Source organism: Hyperolius riggenbachi, chromosome 12 (assembly GCF_040937935.1).
Source record: "Hyperolius riggenbachi isolate aHypRig1 chromosome 12, aHypRig1.pri, whole genome shotgun sequence".
NCBI classification, from domain to species: Eukaryota; Metazoa; Chordata; class Amphibia; order Anura; family Hyperoliidae; genus Hyperolius; species Hyperolius riggenbachi.
In genome coordinates this window covers 208,660,538-208,672,769 of record NC_090657.1, presented here as the reverse complement: position 1 = coordinate 208,672,769, position 12,232 = coordinate 208,660,538, and the positions used below count along the sequence as shown (strand labels likewise).

The 12,232-nt window shown below is 46.6% G+C and overlaps 1 protein-coding gene across 2 annotated transcripts in view; it reads right to left on the bottom strand.

Annotated features, from left to right (window-relative positions):
* LOC137540709 (proline-rich protein 29-like) overlaps nucleotides 1-12,232 on the bottom strand; it is a 57,906-nt gene that overhangs the window by 14,842 nt on the left and 30,832 nt on the right. For both annotated transcript variants that reach the window (XM_068261832.1, XM_068261831.1), the window contains exon 4: nucleotides 4,687-4,886. In XM_068261832.1, coding sequence (XP_068117933.1) covers nucleotides 4,687-4,886 — 200 coding nt within the window. The remainder of the gene's footprint in view (nucleotides 1-4,686; nucleotides 4,887-12,232) is intronic.

The following is a 12,232-nucleotide window of genomic DNA, read 5'->3' as shown; positions in this document are numbered from 1 at the left end:
AGTAGGAGAAGAAGGAGAGGAGGTGGCAGCAGGCCTGCCTGCAAGCTGTGGAGGTGTCACAACTAGGTCCGCCGCACAGCCATGTACTCCCTTGCTTGCCAGAGGTCACCAGGTTGACCTAATGTGCCGTATAAGTAATGTACTTGCCCTGAGCGTGCTTTGCAGACCAGGCATCCGTGGTCAGATGGACCCTTGACCCAACGTTGTGTGCCACAGATGACACCACTTGCCTTTCAACATCACGGTACAGTTTGGGTATCGCCTTTTGAGAAAAATAATTGCGGCCTGGTATCTTCCACTGCGGTGTCCCAATCGCCACAAATTTTCGGAAGGCCTCAGAGTCCATCAGCTGTAACAGCTGGCAAGCTAACAGTTCCACCAAGCCAGCTGTCAGACGCCGGGCAAGAGGGTGACTGGCAGACATAGTCTTCTTGCGCTCAAAGATTTCCTTCACGGACACCTGGCTGCTGCTGTGGGCAGAGGAGCAGGAACCTCTCAAGGTGAGAGGCGGAGTGCAGAAGGGTGGCTGTGAAGGTGCAAGGGAGAAAGCGGCTGAAGATGCTGCACCTGAAGGAGGAAGAGGAGGCGGAGGGTGGCTTTGCTGTTGAGTGCTGCTTTTCCTCAGGTGGTCATCCCATTGCCATTTGTGCTTTTTCATCATGTGCCTTCGTAAGGCAGTTGTCCCTATGTGGGTCTTGGTCTTTCCACGAGTCAATTTTTGGTGGCAGAGAGTACAGATGGCATTGCTCTCATCTGAAGCAGACACACAAAAAAAAGTCCACACCGCTGAGCCCTGGAATGATGGCACTTTGGTGGTGGCGGCAGCAGCTGACCTTGAAGGGCATGTTGGCTGGCTGTCCATAGGTGGCGATACATGGCGCCGGACACTGCCACGAGCTGTTTCTGACGACGAGCTCCCCCTGCTTCTTTCAGCAACTCGTCTCCTCCTACTCCTCTCTGACTCCCCCTCTGAATTGTCCCCCTGTTCATCTTGTCTATTGGGAACCCACATGACATCCATGGCAGTATCATCATCATCTATATACAATGAGATATGCACACCATGCAATTTTGGTTGCAAAAAGAGAGTATATTGTATAAAAGATATAACACGGACTACACAATAAGTCAGAAGGACTATACAATCAAAATCATGTGTAAAATACAATATAGTGTACAGGTGCATAAATACAGCAATGTCCACATTTGAATACAAACATATGTGAAGATCAGGAGAAAATCTTAACCTCTATATCTATAGAGGTGCAGCGTCTATGGACAATCTGAGTCAAGTATCCATTAGTGGGCACATTACATGTAAAAAAAAAGTCCTTGGGATAATCAAATGCAAATGGTATGAGGCATATCAGATAGTTCAACACAGCATGGTTAAGGGGCAAACCCCGCCAAGTATTACCCAGACAGATGGCGTTGTTTCGAACAACAGAGTTTTCTTTCTGAATGGGTGCAAGCAGATGCGGCAAACTGAAGCAGTAATGGCCATCATGTGCGTATCTCATTGTGTGTGTGTGTGTGTATATATATATATATATATATATATATATATATATATGGTTCATTGTTATTTATGAGGCAGCACCCAGAATCATTTTAATTGATTACTATTGAACGCATAACGTTTAAATTTGAGGTGTGCATCCTCACTTGTCTTTTTCCAGTATCATCATCATCCACAGCTTCGCTTGTATCAGACACCTCCAAAACTGCACCAACAACAGGTACTTCATCATCCTCACACCTTAGGTCCATACTGGCGCTAAACTCAGACATATGAGGTGGTGGTGTAACATGCTTAGCGCCCCCATCTTGTAAAAATAATGGCTGTGAATCAGTTAATTCCCCCCAAATAACTCCTGCGAAGGGTCAAATAGAGCTGATGTGGTGCTAGTAGTAGCAGTGGTGGCTTCGGAGAAAGATATGTCACGGTTCCGTGCGGAAGCAGAGAAAGATGAGGTGTTCTGTGTTAAATAGTCAACTACGTCCTGGCAATCTTGGGAGTTGATGGCACGTGCCTTCTGAACACTGTACTTTGGTTCAGGGCCGCACAAAATCACGTCAGCACGACCTCGAACAGACCTGCCGGGTGGCCTGCCTCTGGCTCTGCCTGATGATGAAGTGAAAGGTATGCAATGACTTCACTAATACAATGTGCAGTCACACAGGTGCAGTAAAGAGGTTGCAGTGACTGCTGGTATAACAATGTGCAGTCACACAGGTGCAGTGAAAAGGTATGCAGTGACTGGTGGTATAATACAATGTGCAGTCACACAGGTGCAGTGAAAATGGATTAACTGAGTGTTGGTATATAAAACAGCGTGCGGTCACACAAAGGTGCAGTAAACAGGTATGCAGTGACTGGTATATAAAACTGCGTGCTGTCACACCGATGCAGTGAAAGGTATACAGTGGCTGGTATTACAATACAATGTGCAGCTGTCACACAGGTGCAGTTAACAGGTATGCATGGACTGGTATATAAAACAGCATGCGGTCACACAGAGGTGCAGTGAACATGTATGCAGTGACTAGTATATAAAACTGCATGCTGTCACACAGGTGCAGTGAAAGGTGTACAGTCACTGGTATTACAATACAATGTGCAGCTGTCACACACACAGGTGCAGTGAAAAGGTAGGCACTGCCCAGCACAGCAATTAGCAAGAACCAGCTGCGACAGACAGGGCTGTATATGCAGTGTCAGTGGGCCACACACACACACACACACACACACAAAAAAAAAACACATCACAAGAACATTAGCTCTCAGAAGAGCTGTTTTGGTGGTGCTTTTCAGCAACAACATCAGCAAGGAGCAAACTAACAGACCTCCTAACTATCGCTTTCCCAATTTAGCCCAATTATGTAGTATAGGGGGCGGGTCAAACCACCATAAAGTTTGTGATCGATGCAAACGTTGCACAAATAAGTTTGCATGCGAACCGTTCGGGACATCTCTAATCAAGAACGCAGAGACAGCAGGAAACAAGGACTGTCCTAATTGGCCTTTGCTATTGTGAATGGACTTGATAACCTGTTATAATTGTTTCATCTGTGACTGTCTCCATAAATATTTGGCGTTATTGGCTATTGTGTAATTTAAGATCTGCACCCAACATGGACATATCTCCTAAAGCGCAATACTCCGGGCTCTTTTACACTACATGCGAGTCCGATTCTTGATGCGATTAAAAGAAGTCTTGCATGCTGCGTTTTTTTTGGGGGGGGGAGGGGGGATTCTTCTGGTGTTGCTAGCAGCCAATGAACATTGCAAATTGGAATCGTGATTGGTAGTGTAAAAGAAGCCTTATACTGTTTATGCATACACATGCATTTTAAATTGTACAATTTTCCACGATAGTGGTCCTTTAAACTAGCGTGTGTACAATGCTCTAGCCCTCCCTGTTATCCAGAAAGGTTTTGAGATGAACCGAGATTTAAAGGGACCCTGAGCAGGTAACTCGACGTCCTCTGGGTCCCCTGGGTCACCAGGTTTCCATTTTTGGTCATCCAAAAGTTAGTGTTGTCTCGCACTCACTACTGGACCAAATCTTAAAGGGAAACTGAAGAGAGAGGTATATGGAGGCTGCCATATTTATTTCCTTTTAATCAATACCAGTTGCCTGGCAGCCCTGCTGATCCTCTGCCTCTAATACTATTAGCCATAGCCCCTGAACAAGCATGCAGCAGATCAGGTGTTTCGGACTTTAAAGTCAGATCTGACAAGACTAGCTGCATGCTTGTTCCTGGTGTTATTCAGATACTACTGCAGAGAAATAGACCAGCAGGGCTGCCAGGCAAACTGGTATTGATTAAAAGGAAATAAACATGGCAGCCTCCATATACCGCTCTCTTCAGTTCCCCTTTAAGAGGGGGTGCTACAGATGAAAAAAGGGGAGAACACCCTCTGTAAATCTTCAAATAAAGCAGGAAGCTGGCTTATGCCGTATGTATCTTTATTCGTTTTGTGTATAAAAACATCAACATTTCGGAGCCACGTAGGACTCTCTTATCAAGGCAACATTTGCTCATAGGCAATCATCTCTCTACCGCAATGTGTCAATCACCCTGTAATGTCCAATTGAAAAGAATGGGAGTTAGAGCTCCTCTCAGCAGTTGCTGCTGCCAGTTTAAATCATATTGTGTCCTGCGAGTGCTGAGAGCAAATGTTGCCTTGATAAAGGGGTCCTATGTGGCTCCGAAATGTTGCCATTTTTATACACAAAACAAATAAAGATACATATTGGATGTTCCAGCTTCCAGTTTTGGTTGTCTGCTCGGGGTCCATTTAAATGTGGATATCTGTGTATATCTGTTGGATCCTGCTTTAGGTATAGTACAGTTGCTGCAAATTGTAGGAGTTAAAAATAATACTTGTTGGCATCCCTGCCTGGTTGCCACATCACATACACACGCTTCAACAAATGAGCCCAGTTTATCTAACCCATAACAGCCAATTAGAAGTAACCCTTCATGCTTTTGATGCTCTGAAGGGTATCTGGTTGCCATGGTATTCTGCACCACCTCAGTTTAGGAGCCTGGATTGGATGTGGCCTCCTGGTAGACCGCATGCATTGTGCTACTGCTACTGTGATCACACTGAGAATCACTACAGCACAGGACTGCAATTTGCTTGTATACAAAGAACAGAAAACGGTAATATCGTACAGGTCTAAGTTGCGTGTTGGTGAAGCCGGTGTATCCAGGGTGAGATGCCTGATGGTGGGTTCCTGTTGGGGCATCGGTGCAGGCAGTACAGGATAAGCTGGGTATGGTATATAGTTTCCGGAAACTGCTGGGTATGGCTCATAATGGTGATGGTACACCAGTGGCTCGTCATCCTCAAGTTGCACTGGGACCATACTGGGCTGTAAAGAAGAGAAGACACATGATATGGCAAGAACTACTGACTTCCCAAACATATTCATCTACTTTCATAAGTAACACCCAAGTCAAAAACCGGAAGACTCACTGATAGGGAAAGTCTCGCTTGCACCTATGGGTTTGGAAAAGCCATAGAAATGAATGCAGGGGTATCCAAAACATAGGCTGGCTGCATATGATGGTGTTCAGAAAGCTGCAGCATCATGCCGGAAATCAGCAACTGGCAGATCAGCAGAGGAAACAAGCAACAGGCAGGAGCAAAGGCGAGAACCAGTGGACAATCAACCCAGAAGAGGTACCAAGTGTCAGTAATAGGTGTATAATCAGACCAGTGAAGGCACCAGGCAGCAGACAGAAGCAGAGTTGGAATCAGGTCAGAGGTCAGCAGTAAGGAGGATGGCACAATGATAACAGCAGCATTATCCCCAGGCTCCTTCAGCCAAGTGCTCCACCCGGCTAATTTTGATAAGCGCCCGGCTGTCATCGGTTCGTCTCATCATCCTCCACAGAGTTGCGCTGGCCCTGTATTCCCCTGTCACACCCAACTCGGCTACTTTTTAATGGCACCCGGCTGGAAAAAAATTCTGGGGAGCAAACTGTTATAGTACCAGAAGGCAGGCATGAGCAATATCAAGACCAGTCCTGGACATCAGCTGGGTTAGAAGAGAATGCAAGGAAAGATTGGGACAAACAGGAATCACTGTTCAAAAACAAAGGATCAGATGTAGAGCACTTCACATTTGGATGTAGGATTTAAGTTGTCTTAAAGGACCACTACAGCAAAAAAAAAAAAGTAAGAAGTTAAAATCTGACAGAACTGACAGGTTTTGGGCTAGTCCATCTCCTCATGTAGGATTCTCAGGGTTTTCTAGGTTTTCAAAAGAATTTCCTGAACGTCAGTTTAGCTGCCAAAATAGTAAGATACCAGCCAGCCTCCCTACTCACTTGCACACTATTTTGGCAGTTAGACTTAGCAACTGCAGCTCCGAAAATTCTTTTGAAAACAAAGAACACCCTGAGAATCCCCCATGAGGAGATGGATTAGCCCAAAACCTGTCAGTTCTGTCATATTTTAACTGATTACTTTTTTCGCTGTGGTGGTGTTTTAAAAAGCCCCTTTGGTGCTAAGTCCAGCAAAGAAACCCTCTGGGAGAAATGTAGCTGTGGGCACTACCACAAGCATACATGTTCCCACCAGTGGCCTGATGCACAAAATCTCCGTAATATTGCCGTGCACAGATAGCGTACAGCAATATTACCCATACTATTGGGATTGTGTACCGCGAGCTACGCTATAAGTGCGACCCGCTGTACTTAAATAGCACGATTGTTGCTACAGTAAGGCGTGCTATTGACACTCATTAGTAACGTGAGTTGCCACAGCAACAACTGCACTAGTCAAGTACCATGGGTACACCAATAGCCTAACTCGCGATGGTAAGGGTAATATTGCCGTGTGTCGATAGTAAGGGTAATATTGTCGTGTGTCGATAGTAAGGGTAAGCGTGCCGCGCCGGAAAATGGGGGGATGCGTAGCGCGCCGCGCCGAAAAATAGGGGGATGCGTAGCGCGCCGCGCCGAAAAATGGGGGGATGTGTAGCTCGCTGCGCCAAAAAACGGGGGGCTGCGGCGCCGAAAAATGGGCGTGGCCATGACATTGTATGGGCGAGGTTAACATAATGATGTAACAGCGAGGCATAAGAAAGCATTGTTTACGCCATGATGTGGTCAAACAAGGTTTCGCATCATGGATGTGCAGAAACTGTGTGATGCTATTTAATAGTATACAGTAACCCCAAAGCAGCAAACATAGCCAACTATGACAATTAAATAATAAATGCAGCAACAGCTACCCCAGACACCAGAAAATAATGTGAGCAACATGTCAGCACAAAATAAACGCAAAGGGGGCAACATGTCAGCACAAAATAAACGCAATGGGGGCAACATGTCAGCACAAAATAAACGCATTGTGGGCAACATGTCAGTACAAAATAAACGCAATGGGGGCAACATGTCAGCACAAAATAAACGCAATGGGGGCAACATGTCAGCACAAAATAAACGCAATGCGGGCAACATTTCAGCACAAAATAAACGCAATGGGGGCAACATGTCAGTACAAAATAAATGCATTGTGGGCAACATTTGAGCACAAAATAAACGCATTGTGGGCAACATTTCAGCACAAAATAAATGCATTGTGGGCAACATGTCAGCACAAAATAAACGCTATGTGGGCAACATTTCAGCACAAAATAAACGCATTGTGGGCAACATGTCAGCACAAAATAAACGCATTGTGGGTAACATGTCAGCACAAAATAAACGCTATGTGGGCAACATTTCAGCACAAAATAAACGCATTGTGGGCAACACGTCAGTACAAAATAAACGCAAGGGGAGGCAACATGTCAGCACAAAATAAACGCTATGTGGGCAACATGTCAGCACAAAATAAACGCTATGTGGGCAACATGTCAGTACAAAATAAACACATTGCGGGCAACATTTCAGCACAAGATAAATGCATTGCGGGCAACATGTCAGCACAAAATAAACGCATTGCGGGCAACATGTCAGCAGAAAATAAATGTATTACGGTCAACATGTCAGCACAAAATAAACGCATTGCGGGCAACATGTCAGCAGAAAATAAACGCAATGCGGGCAACATGTCAGCACAAAATAAACGCAATGTGGGCAACACCTGGGGGGAAAAAATAATTACTCACCTGACAGAAGTCTCCTCTGGTGTGCAGCTACCCGGACGATCCTCCTGCAGTCTCCCGCGCTGACAGGCAGAGCAGGGCTATGGCAAGATGGCGCCCGAAGCCCTGTACTGGAGACACAAATAGTCTCCAGTACAGGCCTTCGACAGCCATCTTCCCGTAGCCCTGCTCTGCCAGAAGAGGAAGACTAAGGAGGCTGGAGCGGGGCTGCGGGCAATGAACTAGCTCGGCGTCTATAGACGCCGCAGCCAGTTCATTCAGTATGCTGACCAGAGTCCCGAGGCCGGGACACCCCGCAGCTGAAAGTGGAACGTTTCCCGGGACCTCATGCAGCCTGGGACAGCAGACCCCGAAGGCGGGACGCGTCCGAGGTAAAGCGGGACGTAGGGTCAGCTTACCCTAACTGTTCCATTGCAAGTCTCAGTGCAAGTCCATAGCTCTGTACACACGCTAGACCGCAGTCATTGGAAACAAATGATTAACAACAGTTCGGCCTGAAATCGTTAAAGAAGCGTGTCCCCCACGACCATTTCCGCCGCCCCGGACGTGAAGCTCACGTCCGGTCGGCAGCTCTGCAGCGCTCCCGCGCTTGGGCGTGCTCCCGCCTGCGATCGTGGGCGCGCCCCCGTGTCCGCGTTGTGTCCCCCGGTAGCCCTAGGATCAGTGAAAGGGAACATGGTTCCCGATCACCGATCCCTCTCCCTCGCAGAAAAACCGAAGCGCCTGTGAGGCTTAAGTTCTTATGCCCGGACAGATTTCCGCATCCCCCTTGTACTTCCGCTTAGCGAGAAGTACAAGGAGGGTGAACAAAAATGAAGGTGGCCATCTAATGGCCAAATAGTAAAACTACAGCTACACATTTTTTACATTACAATTTACACACATGGCAACATTAAAAATTAACTGTTTATGTCCCACACCAAAATATTCCCCAAATAAATTTTTTAATGGAAAAAAAAATTACAATTGAAAAAAAAAAAGGACATAAATAGTTACCTAAGGGTCTGAACTTTTTAAATATGCTTTTGAAGGGGGTATACTAAAACATTTTTTAAATTATAAGCTTGTAAATAGTGATGGGCGCAAAACGGAAACAATGCACCTTTATTTCCAAATAAAATATTGGCGCCATACATTGTGATAGGGACAAAATTTAAATGGTATAATAACCGAGACAAACGGGCAAATAAAATACATAGGTTTTAATTATGGTAGCATGGATTATTTTAAAGCTATAATGGCCGAAAACTGAGAAATAATGAATGTTTTCCATTTTTTTCTTATTAATCCTGTTAAAATGCATTTACGGAAAAGTGGCTCTTAGCAAAATGTACCGCCCACAGAAAGCCCAATTAGTGGCGGAAAAAACAAGATATAGATCAATAAATTGTGATAAGTAGTGATAATAAAGTTATTAGCGAATGAATGGGAGGTGAAAATTGCTCCGATGCATAGGTGAAAAATCCCCACGGGCTGAAATGGTTAGCCAGATTATTGTACACATAGAGTTATCTGTCCTGGCGGATCAATTCGGGTGATAATTGGCATCAGTCATTTGTACCAGACGACGAACCATTCACACTTGCGAATCTCGCATATCCGGGGTCCTCATGTTCGCACTTCCAGTAACAATTTAATAAGAAGACCGTTGTTGTGCTGTTGCTGAATTCAAATGTGCACCCAGGCCTGGATTTACATCACAAGAGCCTATAGGCACAGATCTCCTGGCATGCCAGACTTCCCCCTCCATGAACCTGCAAACCCCGCCGAATCACAGCACAAGTGTCCTGGCTGTCCCAGCTGTCACTTTTCCCTTATATACCATGCCTGCCATAGGTAGTTGCAGGTGCCTTTTAGTATTAGGTAGCCAGAGGAACCCTAAACATTAGGTAGCTAAAGGTTCCCCCGACTGAAGGGAGATCTCATCAGTGGAATGCTGAAAGCAGGGTGAGTAACCTCTCCTTTACACTTTGATTAGGATTAGGGAATGAGGGAGGGAGCCGCCTCTCCATCATCAGGCGCCTGTAGGCACGAGCCTACAGTGCCTTATGGTAAATCCAGTCCTGTGTGCACTGATATCATTCGCTAGTCGTCGTTTTATGACAACCGTGATCTAACATGTACAGAGCTGATCAGTCTGTTCACCGGTAAAGAAAACAGCACTATTTATACTAAAGAACAAGGGCAAGGATGCAAAACCATATCCACATACAGTAGAACAGGGGTCGAGTCCTGCGTGGACGTGGGTGAACGGCGTCCACCCACTTTTTCTTCAGAGTGAACGCCGTTCACCCTGGCTTGTGTGGAGGGAGCAGCGCAGAGAAGGCGAGCTATGGGGACAGCGAGGATGGGCGGACATCTCCCCCCCCCATCCCTCACCTTCGTGCTCCCCTTCCTGCCTCTCCCCTCCAGCGTTTTGAAATGTCGGGCCCGGCGGCGAAAGTGGGTGGAGACTTTCCGCCTTCTTCCAGCCGCAAGGGACGCTCCACTCTGTGTGCGGCTAGAAGACCAGACTAGCCGCACACAGAGCGGAGCGTCCCTTGCGGCTGGAACGAGGTAAGTCTCCGCCCACTTTCGCAGCCGGGCCCGACACTTCACAACACTGGAGGGGAGAGGCAGGAAGGGGAGCACGAAGGTGAGGGATGGGGGTGGGGGGGGGGTGGGGAGATGTCCGCCCATCCCCGCAGTCCCCATAGCTTTCCTTCTCTGCTCCCTCCACACCTGGCTACCTGGGCACATATACCCCTGCCTACATATACTGGGGACATATACCCCTGGCTACATATACTGGGGACATATACCTGTGGCTACCTGGGCACATATACCCTGCCTACATATACTGGGGACATATACCCCTGGCTACCTGGGCACATATACCCCTGCCTACATATACTGGGGACATATACACCTGCCTACATATACTGGGGACATATACCTCTGCCTACATATACTGGGCATATATACCCCTGGCTACATATACTGGGCACATATACCCCTGCCTACATATACTGGGCATATAAACCCCTGCCTACATATACTGGGCATATATACCCCTGGCTACATATACTGGGCACATATACCCCTGCCTACATATACTGGGCACATATACCCTTGCCTACATATACTGGGCATATATACCCCTGGCTACATATACTGGGCATATATACCCCTGGCTACATACACTGGGCATATATACCCCTGGCTACATATACTGGGTATATATACCCCTGCCTACATATACTGGGCTTATATATCCCTGGCTACATATACTGGGCACATATACCCCTGGCGACATATACTGGGCACATATACCCCTGCCTACATATACTGGGCATATATACCCCTGGCTACATATTCTGGGCATATATACCCCTGGCTACATATACTGGGCATATATACCCCTGGCTACATATACTGGGCATATATACCCCTGGCGACATATACTGGGCATATATACCCCTGGCAACATATACTGGGCATATATACCCCTGCCTACATATACTGGGCATATATACCCCTGGCTACATATACTGGGCACATATACCCCTGACTACATATACTGGGCACATATACCCCTGCCTACATATACTGGGCACATATCCCACTGGCTACATATACTGGGCACATATACCTCTGCCTATATATACTGGGCACATATCCCACTGGCTATATATACTGGGCACAAATACCCCTACCTATATATACTGGGCACATATACCCCTGGCTATATATACTGGGCACATATACCCCTGACTACATATACTGGGGACATATCCCACTGGCTTCATATACTGGGCACATATACCCCTGGCTACATATACTAGGCAACTATACCTCTGGCTACATATACTGGGGGCTACTATACTCATGGCTACTTATACTGGGGACACCTATAGACCTGGCTACCTATGCTGGGGGTACCTAATTTGGGGGAACTGCTGTCAGATTATCTGCATTTTTGTGGAACCGCTGTTATGTATTTTGGGGAACAGCTGCCAGATTATGTGTATGTTAGGGGAACAGCTGCTGCCAGATTACGTGTATTTTGGGGAACTGCTGCCAGATTGTGTATGTTTGGGGGACCACTACTGCCAGATTATATGTCCTTTGGGTGTTACGTGTATTTTGGGTGATCCGCTGCCAGGTTTTGCGTATTTTGGGGAACTGCTTCCAAATTATGTGTATGTTGGAACTGCTGCTGCCACATTATCTATTTTGGGAGAACCACTGCCATATTATCTGTATTTTGGAGGAACTTCTACCAGATTATGTGTCTTTTTGGTGAAATGCTGTCAGATTACATCTATTTTTGGGGGGATACACTACGGCAGAGCTCAAACTTCCTCGGCAGACCTTTTACATCACTGCTAAGGTCATGTATATTTGGCCCCACCCATGACCACGCCCAGAGTGTGATTGACCACGCCCATTTTTCTGCGCGCAGCGCAGCCGCAGGAGTTCTCCAAGTGAGTCCACTCACTTCTTTTCCCAGGACTAGACCCCTGCAGTAGAATGCCTCTGTAGTAAACTGCAAGGGACCGGGAAAAGTAGTTTACTAGGCAGTAGCGCGCCCCATTGCTGTATGCACCGATGTATCC